The 18,255-nt window shown below is 40.7% G+C and overlaps 1 protein-coding gene across 3 annotated transcripts in view; it reads right to left on the bottom strand.

Moving 5' to 3' along the window:
* The window catches only part of OSBPL8 (oxysterol binding protein like 8), a 943,374-nt gene that overhangs the window by 366,207 nt on the left and 558,912 nt on the right, over window positions 1-18,255 (bottom strand). For 2 of the 3 annotated variants that reach the window (XM_069229571.1, XM_069229572.1), the window contains exon 2: window positions 16,106-16,263. The exons of the other annotated variant lie outside the window; for it this stretch is intronic. In XM_069229571.1, the coding sequence (XP_069085672.1) occupies window positions 16,106-16,250 (145 nt within the window). In that variant the 5' untranslated portion in view covers window positions 16,251-16,263. The remainder of the gene's footprint in view (window positions 1-16,105; window positions 16,264-18,255) is intronic. 3 annotated transcript variants of the gene reach the window in all.

The following is an 18,255-nucleotide window of genomic DNA, read 5'->3' as shown; positions in this document are numbered from 1 at the left end:
CCTGATTTTCGTTATTTCCCTTATAAAATGTATTGTTAAATCTGTTTTTGTCTTCCTTGCTGATAAATTGCCACAGTCTCTCCTTATTGAAAATGCCCAATTTACCAGCTTTCCAGATCTTTCTTATTCTCAATTCCCACATCTTCCTTATTCTCTCTTCCATTAATCTTGCAAGCTTTTTTGCCTCCTGAAGATCAGCAGGTAACACTTTCTTCTTGTAATTTGTAATATTCTGGACCATCAACTGTTATTATAGTTTTTTCATACCCTCCTCCAATTGCCCACACTCTTTGCTATATACTCTGTTTCCAAACCACCCATTACTATTTAATCCTCCACTTATAATACAGGAATTCTAAGACAGCTTCAAAAGTGTTGATCTTTGGTTAAATGTAAAAATCTCTACAATACCTGCTCTTATAGTCTCCACTACCTCTTTCGCTAGAAGCAGTCTATGATCTAGGGTCCATCTTTTCAACCTTGGCTTATGAATAGATTTTAGTTCTAACAATATAGCTAACTGATTAGACAGGTGCACTTACAGACTACCTCTAGGAGCAGTTGATCAACTAAAAAGTATTAAATTCTGGAAGACTGTCAGTAATTTTTATTCTGAAAGATATAATCTCTCTTTTTCCACACCTTCATTCTCCAGCTATCACACAATCCTAGCTCTGATATCATTTTTAATGTATGATTGCCTTTTGTGTACTGTAAGTCCCTTCATTCTCTATTTAATGTGCATCCCACTACTCTTTTTCAGTGACATGAAAAATAACATTACAATTTCTTAACTTATCTGTCAAAAGCATTAAGAAAATCTCTTGGAAAGATTGGGCTTGTCGTTTTTTTATGCAAAGGTAAACACTGGCCTACAATATACAATTGGGTGCATCGCATCACAATTTCCTTTTAGGCCCCACCTTGTTGCATAAACTGAGAGCTAAGAGGACGGGGATGGTGCAGAGGTCTGTCAGTCTGCACTGTAGCTGCCTTCTGCTGCATGAAGCCAGGCCATCACCATGAACTTGTTAGGTAACAGATCTGCCGTAGTTCTACTCAAACAGCACATAAATCTTACATTCTCTTTCCCAAGAGTCAAGTGTTTTACACACTGTCTAGAGAAACACAGATTACCCCATAGATGCCTAGCAGATGCAGCAATATCTGAATCTGGGACAGGAGAAGACAGCTGAAAAGCACAACATGGGAAAGGATACTACATTTTCTGTATGCCCTTACTAGTCATAAGCACTAGACTTTTACGTAAATGTACTGCTAGGTGAACTGCTACCAGGAATAATCCCTTCCCCCCCATCATGCTTGTTTCACTTTTGCCTTGTCACTGTTCCAGTTTCCCTCTCGGGTCTTCAGTTCTGCCCCTTTATCTTCCCTTCTCTAACTCTGTCTTATTTGGCACACACTCAATGTACGCAATCCAATCTGTTTAACTCCTTACGAACAAGGTATCAAAACAAACTTCTTGTGACATGAAGTAGTGTTTATTTAGCACACCTCAACCAGCAATGCGATAACATCCTCCAAAAGGCACTGAAGCGATAATCATGTTTTAAATTCAGTCATTTTGCAAAAAAACCTACATCACTAGATTTGATTCTGTGAAACCCAGGAAGAAGACAAAGGAATTGCCAAGTTAGCTAGTGACATTCAGGCATTGATAGACTGGTAGTTTACAAAGAATGGAAATGCAGGTACCCTAGACCCCTGTATTGTCAATAAAGGACTTGTGAGCCCTACACCATGTGGGATATTGGAGACGTTTGCAGAGATGGGTACAGAATGGTATAGGTGCAACAAGAGTTTTATGAGGGGAAGGCGACACAGTTATTTTCCAGACCTAACCTGGTATTATGAGATAACCGAAGGCCCTCCTGTAAGGAGTAGGTCAGCACTTGGAGAGAATGACAAGGTAGGAGAAACGAACCACCAATACACAAGGAACTAGAATGCTATGCCCAGTAAATGGGTGTTTCAAGGTAAAACCTTACTGTACACCAAGACTTTTTAGACCAGATCAAGAGTGATCAGAAAAAACTGAAGGTTAAATGGGAGGCGGATATAGGCAAACATTTAAGGGACAAAGACTGGGCATGAATACTATCAAAAGCACCAAGCATGTCCAGAAACACTAGATTTAAACGGGCACATTTTAATTGCATACCCCGAGTGTACCTCACAACCAAATGGATAAACAGATATTTTGTACTTTGAAGGTATCTGGACCATCTGTCCTAGTTGCAGAATGGAAGATGCAGTTTACTTACCCTTGTTTTGGGACTATAGTGGGCTGACATATTACTGGGAACTTTTTTTTAAAGACTTAACTGAATAGCATCCAGACACTTAAAGCGCACCTCTACCACACACCTCCTTGGCCTCATCACATAACCAAGGAGTCAAGGTCACCAGTAAACAGGTGAACCTAGCGCTGGTAACAGTAAAGCACAAATTAGTGATGAACAGGAAAAGTGCAAATAGCCCTAGATTGACTGTATGAAACGAAATCTCCAAACTGTCTGAGCATCAGAGCAGATGGTTACAAATGGAGTTGGGGGGGGGGGGGAGAGAAGGAAACCAGAGTATACTAAGGCATAGGACCAGAGGCAGCTCCTCCGCAGCGCCCCTTGCCCCCCCGCAACCACTGCAAACCCTTTCCCAAGGGCTTATTATCCTTTCCTTGTGAAAGAGACGGGGCCTTATGGGGTAACCTGAACAAGTGGTGTGCACTGTGCACTCCCCTAAGAGCACATGTGTGTTTGGCTGGCCGTCAATGCCCGGCCAAACACACATGCACATTAGGCTGTCACCAGCCAGAGAGCCTGCACAGGTTCCCAGTCTGCCTGGGAGCGCCCTGGCTGGGCACTCCCAGCCAATCCTGACGCTGCACTGAGCTGCGCCAGGATTGGCACAGGGCAGGCTGGGAGCCTGTGCCTGGATCCTACAGGAGAAGAGCAGTGTCATGGCGGCGGGGCGCATGGGAAGGTAATTGTTTTTTGGGGTTTTTTTTTAAACATTTTTATTAATTCCCCCCAAGACCATACGCGCCGCCCCGCCTGCTTTATAACACACGAGCCGCAACTGCATAGGACACAATACAAAATGTATTTGCAGGGGAAAAACACAAAGGAACTTGAGCAGCCACTGCTTTGAGACTGAGGAAGTAAACAAAGGTCAATACAAACCGCAAGTAAAAACCAACAGAAAGAGAAAGGATAAATACATTACAGGAGAGATGAATCGTTGCCCTCAGAAAAAGCTCTATACATGTTGGACTGAAGAGGCAGGAACATTATACTGAGAATGAAAACGCCTGTTTTTCTCAATGAGACCTTGAAAGCTGCACAGTTAAATTGTAGGGACAGATAGTGAACACAAATGGAGCAATTGAAGTCCATCCTTACTGCCATAGAGAGGAGATACTAAATAGAACAAGACAACAAAGAGAATTAGAGTTCTTGAACCAGTTGCTTGAATGCAAAACACTATTGCATTGTTTTTTTCTTTAAAAGACGTTTTCTTTTCATTCCTCCATCTAAATAGAGTGATATCAGAAAACACTAGAAAAATGCGATGGTTTAGTGCAGTCATGTTTAAGCAATAAAACAAACTCCAGGTTCAACGGGCAGATGTTTGGATCCAAAGAAAATTCACCAACAGAACAGTGACTCAAGGGACCAGTAAGGAGTAACCGGCATGTAATCACAAATAAGAGCATTTTTTTAAAAGTAAATCAAGATCTCAAGAGTCATCTACTTCAGTTAATGTTACAATGGGTTTCAATCCAAACCCAGCCAGACATCCTCTTACATTTGAACATTCTGTGATTCAAGCTCTTGGTAATTATGCAACATTATCAGAGAGTCAGAGTGTTCCGGGCCTGGTTTAACCAGTAGACGGAGATAAAGGTTGCAACTAGTGTTTTACACCATCCACAGGCACAACTTATGTGAGAGTGCCTTTACCAACACTGGAATGCAAACGAGCTCCTTCCAGTGCACTAGCAAGAGGAAGAAGGTAGTAAGCAACACGGACAGGGAAAGAAACAGGCGGTTCCCCAAGTATCTCTAGGGGAACAAAAGGCTTTCTCGTAATGCGAAGAGGAGAAAAGACCTCACTACGAAATGAGGTGTAACACTACATCCCACCAAGTCTTGTGTTTATTTGTTTAACTTTCACCCATCTGAATAGCCAGCAGAGCTATATACATCTTTCAGGCCCATGCAGCAATGCTTCTGTTACTGGGTCATTCGGTAGATCGGTTACAACAGTCTTGGGTGCTAATCCCTCAGACAGGTTAAGCTGTAGCACACAAGCTTTATCACTAGATGCGATGAAAGGCCACCACACAAGTCATGAAATAACATACATAATAGTATGTGCCCTCCAGTACCAACGCACCACAATCATCAATAGATTTCGTGAACGCAGCAAAAATTATTGATAAGAAATAAGCTTTAAAGATTTTTCATAAATAAAATCATGTTGTCTGTTTGCCACTTTCTGAAAATGCTGACATTCACCATGACAATGTTGCACACATCAGCTCAACTCCACAAATCTGAAGCTTGCATTTTTGATGAGCAAATAACACACCTTATTCGTGACAAAATAACACATGTTCATTGTTAGCAAATATATTTGGTCCACTAAATCAGCTTATTGTTGTGCATCTTTCACCAATGAAGTGTAATTTTTATGACAGTCACACAATACTAGCAATGCTCATCATACTGAAAGGATTTTTACCACCTCTATATCCAGAACAATCGAAAGGTAATTTGCACAAGTTTAAAATAACCAGGGGCCAAGATTATGCAACAGATGGCACAATTCTGGCAAGAATATCAACAGTATCTCATGTATATACACTATTACTCTAGGGATATATGCAGTGCTGGAAGGATGGGCCTTTATTATGCAAGGGACTGCCAGAATGTCACCAGGAATGCCCAAAATATGGCAAGGTTGGGTCTCTCTCTCACACACACACACACACACACACGCGTGCGTGCACGCTTATAAACATCCATGCACTCAATTCAATCAAGCAGTAATGCCCACAATATTATATATATTCACTCATACATACACACACACATATATATATATATATATACACACACACACACACACACACACAGATATACATACATACAACGCCTTCACGGTTTTATGAGGAGAAAACGCACTTCCAAGACTAAGGGCAGTACATTTATAACGTGAAGATCAGCATCAGACACTCCCTGTTCACAATTGGACCAGCCGTGCTATAGTCAGCTCTGCTCCAGCTCTCTTAAGGGAGGCCTGTGGGGAGTTCACAGCAGTATAGATAGTCATACAATGTCATGACTGTCAACTTTTGCTTGTCTCCTCCTAGTTTTCGTGTCGGTCTCTCTCCCAGGCTGTAGACCAGCAGCGTCAGAGGCCGGAACAGGGCTGGAGAATGATCGGACTTCCCTCCTTGATTTAGACCCTTGCTTTAACCAGGCTTGCGAAGTGTCAGAGTTGCAAGCGGCACAAGGCACACTAAAGTCTGGTCACAAGCCAGGGAGGAGAAATTAAGAGATGAGAAAAATCGAAAGCCTGAAAGGCAGCAAAATGTAACGATAAATAGCAGGAAAATATCGGACATTGACCCGGAACCATTTCGTAGTCCTACAAGACGTAAGCATACGTCAGCTACTGCATTTGTAAGCTCCATCCAGTACTGAGTTATGCAGTGAGAAAGACGACGTTAGCTATACAATTACAAGCCTACGTGTCTAGAAGCTGTAAACATAATTGACAGGTAAACAGCCTAGGATTACCCACAAGGACAACTAAAAAATAAAAAAACAACCAAACACCTCTTATTGGGTGATACTACACATTACTTTTAATCAGTGGAACCATGAACTATCAGTGCACCTAGACATTTTGCAAATCCATTCTATTATCTGCGTGTGCATGAAGAAAAGTAGTACTCACCCAATGTTCTCCACTGGCAAAATTCCACGTCATTCAAAGACTGAAATGCTTTTCAAGGGAAAACAGAGTTGGGGATGCAAATGAGGACGCGGGTGGCAAGTAATTAAGATTAAGAAACACAACGGACCCCCTCTGAAGGGGTGTAATCGCCATCAGACAACAGTGCGTGTGGTTTGCCTTATTTCCATACTAGAAAGCATTTACAAGTAATGTACACTGCAAATTTATACTAAAAGCGCTACGCATAAAAACATAAAATGACTAAAAGGAAACAGGACTGCTAAAAGGAAACGTCACGAACGGGCAAAATGCTTTCGGTAGAGATGCTAAACTCTGGTTTGCAAGTGAAAATGCTAATTAGCAAACGCTAGCTACCCAGACAGAGAACATGACTGCAGAACCACAGTACCTGGAGATAGCAATGCAAGACCTGGAAGATGAAAAGAAAAAAACTATTCTGCTGTGAGTTGACGAGATGAGGAAGGCGAGCAAGTGACATAAACGTTTTATTTGCATCCGGAATAATCGATTCACAGCGCTCAATTGCCCGAGCTTAGTTAGTATACCCACTATCTGTGGATGGAGGCCTTCATTAGCGTGCATGCTCAATCCCTCGGACCTGAAAGCAAGCAGTATCTGTCTCCTACAACACCTGACGCTATCCCATCATCAGCCAGGGAATCCTGGCATTCCTGCTTCAGCTGATGCAGGCTAGTCCAGTGGCTCCAAACATTTTGAGCCATTACTGGAACCCGGGGACCACCACCGAATCATTAATGGAACCCCCACTGAGTCATTACTGGAAGCCAGGCCTAAACATAACTTGAACCGCAAAACAATACACAGAAATTAGAGAAACATTCCATCAAACACCTACACAAAAGATAGAACATTTTATTTAATCTGCAAACAAATAAAATAAAAAAATAACATTTTAATAGGAATGTTTGCGCTTTTCTAAAATCAATTGAAGCCACACATACTAAATTAGGTTTGCTGCACCTCCAATTCTCCCACAAATTAATCTAATTTAATTTTTAGCCTCCAATTTAAAATTCCCTGACATTGACAGTACTTTTTAAAATGTTCAATTACACATTTAGCTACTTTATTTATATACACTTTATTAATCTGTTAATAATAGTTAATTTTCTAGGCAGTCACAGACTTCCTAAGGAGGCTTTGTGAACCCCAAGAGTCACTGAACTATAGGTTGGGAACCACTGAGCTAGGCTATACTTTAAGCAAGCGCAGGCGCACTAAGCATTGTTTAATTTAATGACAACTCCTGTAATCTCAATACAGTAAGGGGGTTATCCAGCTCTATTTCAAACCCAGCCCAACCGCAGATTACAACTGAAGTTGACAATGAACCGGGGAACTCAATGCTCACAACATTCTCACGCATGTCCTGGACACAGTTCGGCTTCATTCAGACAGCAGGACAAACCTATTACATCTGTTAGCTGAGAAGTGGACAAATGCACCTGAAACTCACACTCAACATGGGGAGTTTGCACTCTGCCACTTCCACAATGTCTGCATGTTCTACATGGGATCCCCATCTCTTTTGAGAGAAATGAGTTCTCCTATTAGCACATACCAAGACTGATTTGACAATGATCCAAGATGCAGTAAACCCTACATGTTTTCCATCTCCAGCTCCTGAAAATGCCTTCATTTCTCTTTTTGATGGTGTGCAAAGTTGACCCACCTACTGCCCACTATTGGATGGCTTTGTTGTCACTCACTTGCTTCCTATTTGATGGCTTTCCTTCCTCTTCTTGTGTTTGTCCCGCTCCTAGAGGATAGCCTCTTTACCATCCTTTGACTGAATGACTTGTATTTTTCCACTGCTTAAGTTTAGGGTGCTACTTTTTTCTTTTTGGTTAAGCACACCATGAGCGTGCATGTGCTTTCAGGATCTCTCCCTCAATGTGCTGCTTCCTCCCCACCCCAAAATTCCTGCACCCCGTGCAATCTGTATTGCTGCCATCTCTCTCCACTTGTCCTCTCCCTCATGCACTGCTTTTTGTTCAACTTTAACACAGCGTGCAGTCCCAATTATTCCACCCCTACCATGTCCCTTGCGTCCTTCTCCTTGGTGTTTTTTTATCGTTTGAATTATTCTTTCATTCTGACAACCATTGCTCGCCGTCCAGTTTCTTTTGCTTCACTCACACCCACTCCTTTATTACTTCCATATCCCTCGAGGTCATTAAAACAAAAAATATGGCCCAGTAGCTGTCAGTTGTACTGCTTATAAAAAAAAACACTTTCACATAAGTAATATTTTTTTTTTACCCCTGCAAGTGCCACCTACCACCCAGGATTGGGAATAGTTTTTTTTTTTTTTTAACATCCAGAAAATCGCACCCATCTATTTAGTAGAACTGTGCAAGAATAGTGACTCATGTGCCTGCATGTCATCATGCATGCATGCACCATTTAAATGACATGTATGCACTATGCTTGTGCTTTCATTTTTTTTCTTGTTTTTTTTGTTCTCCAATGTTGCATAGCATTGCCAAACAGCATTGACAAAGCCAGAGGGGCCACAAGGGCAAAAGGCATCGGTTTGTCAATGCTTGCTCCTCATCTGATTCAACTAGAAACTGCATTTTACTGCATTACTAGTGCAAAACTCACTTAGTTTGAGAAATTAATGTCCTTTTATCTCAAACTCAACACCACGCGCGGTCACCGAATCCTCATCTGAACAATGTAAAACTTCTCCGAGTTTCAGTGCCCTGCTGCAGAGCTTGTTATCTAATAGGTACAAATGTTTGAGAATGTTCTGTTCTCCACTATGTACATTTTGCTGCTGAATAGCCCTTTATTCCATTGGCGCATTGTAGTTTCATGAATGTTTGACTTTCGGTGCTTCGTGGTTTTTGGCAGTGGAAAATCCTATTTTTAGTTCAAAGACATTTTGCAAACAGCCAGGGAAGTATTCATCTATTTAAATCTTACTGTTATACTAGAGCCAGTAGTTTATTCACAGTAATCGTTTTATACATTCTACTAATGCATTTTTTAGTAAGCGTTTGCCTTAAAGCTTTATATTAGTAGATTTTAAACTGTTCCTACTCTATATCAATTGTTATATAATTATACGGAAGGCAACAAATCTGGCATCCTTGCTTTACACAGGAGTGTGATATATGGGCAAAAGTCTGGTATTTAGGCAAGACTGTACTTCGTAGAGGGCACTCCCAAGTAAACTAGTCGAATATACTATTAATCACTCTTAAACGATGTGTACATAGAAGTTCCCAGTCATGTGCACAGTACTACTACAGGGAGTGCAGAATTATTAGGCAAGTTGTATTTTTGAGGATTAATTTTATTATTGAACAACAACCATGTTCTCAATGAACCCAAAAAACTCATTAATATCAAAACTGAATATTTTTGGAAGTAGTTTTTAGTTTGTTTTTAGTTTTAGCTATGTTAGCGGGATATCTGTGTGTGCAGGTGACTATCACTGTGCATAATTATTAGGCAACTTAACAAAAAAAAATATATACCCATTTCAATTATTTATCATTACCAGTGAAACCAATATAACATCTCAACATTCACAAATATACATTTCTGACATTCAAAAACAAAACAAAAACAAATCAGTGACCAATATAGCCACCTTTCTTTGCAAAGACACTCAAAAGCCTGCCATCCATGGATTCTGTCAGTGTTTTGATCTGTTCACCATCAACATTGCGTGCAGCAGCAACCACAGCCTCCCAGACACTGTTCAGAGAGGTGTACTGTTTTCCCTCCTTGTAAATCTCACATTTGATGATGGACCACAGGTTCTCAATGGGGTTCAGATCAGGTGAACAAGGAGGCCATGTCATTAGATTTCCTTCTTTTATACCCTTTCTTGCCAGCCACGCTGTGGAGTACTTGGACGCGTGTGATGGAGCATTGTCCTGCATGAAAATCATGTTTTTCTTGAAGGATGCAGACTTCTTCCTGTACCACTGCTTGAAGAAGGTGTCTTCCAGGAACTGGCAATAGGACTGGGAGTTGAGCTTGACTCCATCCTCAACCCGAAAAGGCCCCACAAGCTCATCTTTGATGATACCAGCCCAAACCAGTACTCCACCTCCACCTTGCTGGCGTCTGAGTCGGACTGGAGCTCTCTGCCCTTTACCAATCCAGCCACGGGCCCATCCATCTGGCTCATCAAGACTCACTCTCATTTCATCAGTCCATAAAACCTTAGAAAAATCAGTCTTGAGATATTTCTTGGCCCAGTCTTGATGTTTCAGCTTGTGTGTCTTGTTCAGTGGTGGTCGTCTTTCAGCCTTTCTTACCTTGGCCATGTCTCTGAGTATTGCACACCTTGTGCTTTTGGGCACTCCAGTGATGTTGCAGCTCTGAAATATGGCCAAACTGGTGGCAAGTGGCATCGTGGCAGCTGCACGCTTGACTTTTCTCAGTTCATGGGCAGTTATTTTGCGCCTTGGTTTTTCCACACGCTTCTTGCGACCCTGTTGACTATTTTGAATGAAACGCTTGATTGTTCGATGATCACGCTTCAGAAGCTTTGCAATTTTAAGAGTGCTGCATCCCTCTGCAAGATATCTCACTATTTTTGACTTTTCTGAGCCTGTCAAGTCCTTCTTTTGACCCATTTTGCCAAAGGAAAGGAAGTTGCCTAATAATTATGCACACCTGATATAGGGTGTTGATGTCATTAGACCACACCCCTTCTCATTACAGAGATGCACATCACCTAATATGCTTAATTGGTAGTGGGCTTTCGAGCCTATACAGCTTGGAGTAAGACAACATGCATAAAGAGGATGATGTGGTCAAAATACTAATTTGCCTAATAATTCTGCACTCCCTGTATTGTAAAAGACTCAATTTTATAAAAAACCTCCTCTAAAACGTGCTGCGAAGATCACTTTTCCAAAACATCTTTTCCAAGAACATCATACTTCTATGTGGTTTATTATATCAAAATATATTTTTTATAACATATATTCTCTCAACATTTTTTATTTCTGAATTGTATTTGTATTCACTATGACACTCTCAAAGAAAACACGTACTTGTTTATGTGTGTGGGGATTATTTTGTTTTTTCTAAGTATATTTCTTCTTTTTATATTACATGTATGTAGCCTATTTCATACACCATTTTACCATTATACAGTGGCGGTTGCCCCTGTGTAGTTATAGTCAGGTCAGAGATTCAATAGGAAGAGGGTTTTTTTTCGCTAATAACTTGGCACCATTTAACAAATCTTCACAAAACTATCATAGTTTATCCACCTGCGCTCCTGCCAGGAATGATTTTTACGCATCTGTCAAGTGGGAGCCAAGAAAAGGGGGATGAGGATTGCAAAATACTGATTTCCCATTTTAAATCCCTTTGGAAATTATGGGAAGCGGTGCAGAAAAAATACTGAGTGGAATCCAACAAATATTAACCGACAAAACTCAGAAAGCATGCTTTTGTTATTTGGTGTAAAACTGCTGTTCACGTTTGAGAAATTCACATTTATTGAGGTGCCCATAAAGAGGTTAAAAAGTTAGGTATAGCTGGACAGTTGGTGTCAAGATAAACTCTGATAGGCCACTTCAAATGGGACTACTCAATCCTGATTAGGCTGGCAACAATCTGAACAATACTTATGGTCGCCATTACAAGTCTCAGGGACGACATGGTCTCTGTGCCTTGAAAGGAAAAAAAAAAAAGACCCGCTAAACATGCAATATCAATACATGCCCGAAACCCCTGCAGATAAATTTTCGCATTTTGAGATAAACGGTATGTCAAATATTTATTGAAACTGCTGACGCGTTTAGACTGTGAGGTGTTTAACAAAGGTGTAAAAAATTTTTTTTACAAATGGGCAAAAAAATTGAATATATATATATATATACACACACACACACACACATACATACATATACACACACAGGCTCCAAAAGGAGGGAGGGAGTTGGGGGGAGGCAGGAGAGAAATACTCTACTTTTGAATGGTTGGCACAACATGGTACTGAGATATTTGAAGTGTTGTGTCCAGATAAGCTCTGACTGGCCACTTTAAAGGGGACTAGTCAATCCTGATTGGGCTGGTAATTAACTGAACAATATTTGTGCCAGCCATTACAAGACTCGCAGATTTTATAAGTTATATGGTGAACTATTCACAAAATCATTAAAATTTGGGGTGAAAGAAATACTCCATTTCAAACGAAGTAAAGGCTGAGCACATTGATGTGGTTTACAGAGGTGTAGAAGGTTGTGCTTTAAGCCTTTTCTAAAAATAATTTGTGAGAAAGGCTAAATTTGATATTGATAATACACTAACCATCAATGCATATCTAGGCACGTGCCCATGGTAAATAGTTGTAATACAGTGATGTAGACAAATTTGATAAGCTGGATATGTTTATCTCCAGAATTTCACTAAAGATTTTGAGGCACTGCAGATGGGTGAACAATGTAGAAAGTAGGTGGTGCACATGGCTCTAAAGTAGTGTATCTGACTGAACTATGTGGCAATGTCCCATAGGGCCTGAGAGATGGTGTCTTTACAGTGGCAAATATATACCCGCCAACCTCTTAACTTAAAAACACAGGTCATGTTGTCTTTAGGAAGGTAATCCCTGTAAGGTAAATAGAAAATGTTCCACAGGTGTAGCATGTTGAAATAATTCAAGTCCACAAACCCAGTAGGTTAGTGTACCAAGATTGTACTTTTTTTTTATCAGAAATATCAACAATTATGTCATTTGAGATGTCACTACTGATGTCAGCAATTATATCATGTAACATCATTTGTAAAGTAGTATAGGATGTCATATGCAGTGCATGACGGGGTGCAAGTTTAGTTTTTGGTGTTTTAAACATTTTTACCTTATTTTAACGCCTAACTATAACATCACTTTAACCTTTGTTTTTTCAGTGACCATGTATCTATGTATATATATTTCAGTTTTTGAAAAAAATCTTCAACCCAGGTGACTAACAGAGGGCTCTACAAGGGGTAAGCCTCAATATGGATATATGTGCCAAAGCAGTCAAAATAAATGTGATCCAATAACATGTTCCCCTCTCCTTTCGACCACCTAATTGTTCTAATGGGACTGTCCCTCTCTCTTCCGCAACAGTTTGAGACTGCAGAACATGCCCTGATACAGGGTGCGGGGCTTCCGGTAGTGAGTATCACTGATATCCTTATCGCTACCTTCACCTATAGTGTATTGACGAGCTTACATCCTTTTACACTTAAGGACTTGACCCAGCTGTGACCATGTATACGTGCAAACGTCCATGATCTCAATATCCACAGTACTCCTCGTCTTTTAATCACAATACATGCATGTTCATGGTGTTCCATGTGGATAGCATAACTTTAATATTAATAAAGGAGCACCTCAAGATGTTCTAAACCCTTTGACAGCCTATGGACAAGCAAGTCCTCCTTTTACCTTTCTCCTTTTTCCCTCTACATACTAACTCATGATATTGTTAGTAGACACAGAGGTTTCTTGTAGTTGGCCTCACCATATTGGGTATACCAGCCAGAAGGGTTTTGCACTACATAGCATAACCAAGCATGCACGTCTCAAGCAACCAAATAAGCCGATTTTCTTTTGTTTGTGCTTTACAAATTACCATTTGCCATCTTCCCTTATTTGTTTCTCACCGCATTTATCGCATATGGACCTTTTGATGCTCCACGGACTTCCTCTTGGATTACGCTCATGATTTTGAAGCTGTATGGATAATACATACATTATTTCACTTGGAACCGTGGTTGCTTATATATGTATCCTTGTATCTCACATCTGGGGGTTGTTGCTGACAGCGTTTAACATTTCCCTGTGTAACTGACACTTTTATATTTTATTACATTGTTATATTTCATCTGCATATGAATAACTTCCGTTCATCTCTTGGTTACGACACCCATCTTATTTGTATTAGTATTTCCTTGTTCTTTCATGGCTCTCAAATACAGTACAACTGGTGCACTGTTGTCTACTGGCTGCTTCACACTAATGGAGACTTTTGCTCTTTCCCTTCCTATATATTGGTGACATGCTGCTCCCCCCTTTTTTTCACTTGCATGTTGTCTTTTTCTTTGGTCACTGACCTTACTATTCATTTATGCACTACTGAGAAAGCCCCAGGCCTGCATGCCACTAAGGGGTGAAACACATGTTGGCTGCACTTACGTGTGTTCCCTCTGGATCAGCAGAATAACTTGAAATGACTACAAATAAAAATATTTTGAAGCTTAAATCAATTATGAACACTTATTATCTTCTGGTATATCCACTCACTGGGGTAGAGGGTTCACAATTATATTTAAATACCAGCTATGTCCTTCATCCTTAAGTGAGACACATCCTACAGGCATAAGAACGTTTACATAGCCATAACATTAAGGAATTGGTAGGACTGGATGGCCGATAATTATCACTCTTGTATTGAGGATGTAATATAAAGTTGGTTAAGGATGCCAGATTTTTGGTTTCTCTACATATGGTGGCTATGAAGGCCTTAATCACCTGGTGCCTCCCTCACATTCCCCCAGCAGGAATACTTATCGGAGGGTTAACAGAAGAGAGGTGTCAGGGTAGCTATGGAAGCAAGCGCAGTCACAGAAAATTAAAGTTAGATGAAGGGTATTGCAAGAGATAGTAAGAGTTACTGATTACAGAAAGATAAATGGTTGAAGAACCTGCAATATGATTCAAGGGTTTAGACCGCAAAACTGGAAAATGATGGTGTTAAAATAAATTATACAATAGATCTGAAGGAGAGAAATGTCAAGGTATTTCATTAATGCAAGTCTGTATTTGAAATCATGTTGAGAATTTGGAAAAAAGGAAAGCTGTATAATTTGTATCACTGATTTTTCATCTTGAGAAATAAACTATTTTAATAAAGATTTTTTATAAGTTCATTGAATAGGTAAACATTGTAAGGCAAAGTGCTATAAAAAGAGTCATGCAATAGTGCAAGATTGAGAGGAAATGAAAACAATAATTTTGGTTGCATAAAGTATTTGTATAAAAGCGAAAGAACAAACATGTCTGAGAAGATTGCATCACACCTCAGAAAGTGTCAAATTATTACTGGGTAATAAGTGCATTGTAAAGATTTACAAACAGACCACAAATGCTACCAACGTTTATTAGTATCCAGCTTGTGACAAAAATCCCAAGCTAAAACATCATGTCTGTCGTTGATGAATACACCCTAGTAAGCATGAATTAAAAATCTCTAACCTTGACAGATCAAGGAAGATGGGGTCAATGGATGGTAGACGTGAGGTGAGGAGCACAGGCTGTCTTATGCCACACAAACAAGACAGTGATTTGGGGATGAAAATGTTATTTTAGATTGACAGCATAGCAGCTCTGTGGGGGATATCTACTTTTAAGACCACAGTAAGCAGTCGGGCGGACGCAATACTGCACTAAGTGCACAATCATTTCCATATTTTGCAGTGGTTACTATGAGGGTTGCTAAGGGTTTGTTTAATGTCATTCAAATTTAAACGGGCACATTTCTCCCATGCTTGCTCGAACAGTGCCAACAACAAACAGAAGATGTACTTGAAACCAGCAGATTATAAAATATTTTGCTATAACCAAAAAAAGGGAATTTGTTCTACTCTTTTATCCATTTACAGTTCCAAAAGTTTTCACATGGATTGAATATAAGGACATCTCACGCAGATTTATCATTTATTTATCTGATATTCATGGTTTTCATTCAGATGTTCTCCATACAGAAGGATCACGATGTATAAACATCTCCTCACAAGAAACTTTCACAATATGATTACCTCCTCTTGAAATGAAAGCTAGTGAGCGAGACCATGAAGAACTTCTAAGGTGGAATTTTAAATAAAAACAGATTACATGCCATGGGAAAATGCTTATTTTTTCAATATTGTTGGAGAAAAACGATAGCTCTAAACAACTAGAAAATATCTCCGTACCACACACTTCCATTGGCATTTTTAGAACACAAGTGTACGCATGAGAATTTTCAATTGACAATCTGAAATAGTAGGCATCTTGTAGCATTTCAGTTACAAATTGGAAGGGGAAAAAAATAAGTGGAAAACAAACCTGGCACAGGAGGCGAAAGCTCGTTGTATCCTCCAAAAGAAGCGTTGCGCACAAGTTTTCGGCCATCAGCTCGAGGCGGAAACACAACGGTTGTAACGCCAGCACACGAGGAGAACCTGCGGCGAAGGGGGCCCTCTTCCTTCATGGCCCAGGTGGGTCTAGAGTGGTTGGTTGATTAAGTCAAAAGGCTGGTTAAAATAAGACAGATGGGGCGGAAGCCTTCTCTCTCACAAGCAGTGTGACCCCCAACACCAGCCACACCTAGAAGTGAAGGGACACACCTGACTAAGCAGGCTACTCTGCCCTGAGGGTACATGCTGTCACGTGACAGACGAGGGAGGACAGGAAGGTGGAGGCTGTGCTGCACCTGGGCTCCCTAATGAACAGCTCACCTGAAATGGCTTGTTTACCTCAGCATCTTTAGCTCAGTCAGTTGGCACATCATTGACTTTTCACTTCTTGTCTGCTCTAAAGTGGATATCTGGCACCAGCATTGACTCACTTGAGATTTACAGTAAACTATTCTAAATGTTCTCCCAGAGTCCATTGTTTCTAATACGGGATCAGCGCCGTCTAAAGAGGTGACTTTTCAGAGTTAACCGATTCATAAACATTTTTTTTTTAAATCATAGACATAGGGCCTTTATAACAAAGTGCATTTAAGTTAAGCATCAAGACGGAATGAACTATTTTATAAATGCCAATGTTCAACGCGCTGCTTAAGAGGACTACAGTCTGCCTCAGCAACTATTAGCAGCTGCCAAGTACACAAACAAATGCCACATATAAATTCATCAGCGTTGCCAACTCACTTTGTGTTAGAAATCCTATCATTGTAAACAAAAGATGTTGGCAATAGGAAGAATGTTCCACTTCCCGTTGAGAGAATATGGCCATGGTGGCGTGTCTGATCTGTGCTCACTTCCGCAGTACTGTTTCTTAATTTCAACCGTTGCAGCAGAGTTTGCAATGCTGTGTTTTATGTGTATAAGTCTGTGGGGTAGGACGTCCTGGCTGAGCTCCATAAAGCACCATAAAGCATGCTGTCCGGTGCAAGAGAGCTGAGAAGGCTATAGACAGCAAGACTTCCACAAACCTTGAGGCTGCACAGTGATTTCTTAGGAGTTTGGGTATCTTGCGCACGCTCCTAATTTGTACTGATTGTGTACGCAGCTAGACCCAGGTGTCTCCGTTCAGGTCGCTGTCCCTCAATAACAGAATCCCTCGGGACTTGCAGGACCAGGATAGCAATATCATGATGCGGTGTTACAGTATATCTTGATCATTTGAATCAACCCGGACTCAATTATATATGTTGAGCAAATTCGCCTCTCTGTTGGGCACTTGTCCCAATCAACTTCCATATTTCACAAGGGGGGCTCAAACTGCTTTGATACACAATGCGAGGGCGCAGCTTTCTACAAATCTATTGTTATCATTTCTTTAAAATATGCAGAGAGTGGGCTTTAAGTCTGGTTTGACACTGCAGCGGTCTGCCAAACGTTTTAAATATGTAAATTAGTGTGGACATAAAGCTAGCCCTGGCTCGGCTTTGTCAATGTTTGTTTCATTCGGTGTACAAAACAAAAGACACCCAGGTCAGACACTGGTGATGAGTCTACCGCAGCGCTTAAGGATGGCTGGCAAAACAGAGTTCAACTACCAGGGCCAATAAAACAGCTCAGTGGGTTGAGCTTCCATTGCAGAACAGACTGGGTGGATCGGTTAGAAGCCCAGAACGACCTAATCAGTCTTCCCATCGTCCATCTTTAAGAAAACGAGTACACCTGAGCAGGTTAATTTCTCTATTATGTAGATTTTGTGGTGGAGACGGTTTAAGTGGAGAATTTAATTAACTACCCGTATACGGCCACTAAAGAAACAACTCGGGCTTGAATAGCAGTCGCAGTAAAATAAGTATTTCCCTGAAGGACAGTCCTCTGAATACTGTGCCTACCGCCTCACATAAAAAGGGCAAAACACTGTAAATGCCAGTTGGAACAAGGCACACACTGAGTCACGCTCCCACGCAGGAATAAGTACGTTTCTGTAAAAAGCTTTTCCAAACCTCGGCTGGCGAGATAAATACGACTTGGCGCACTCCTCGCAAGCTCCTGCTGACGTGGACATCAAAACACGCAGGAAGCACG

Source organism: Pleurodeles waltl, chromosome 4_1, assembly GCF_031143425.1.
Source record: "Pleurodeles waltl isolate 20211129_DDA chromosome 4_1, aPleWal1.hap1.20221129, whole genome shotgun sequence".
Classification (NCBI taxonomy): domain Eukaryota; kingdom Metazoa; phylum Chordata; class Amphibia; order Caudata; family Salamandridae; genus Pleurodeles; species Pleurodeles waltl.
The sequence above is the reverse complement of the archived record's forward strand: the minus strand, read 5'-3'. Positions and strand labels throughout refer to the sequence as shown.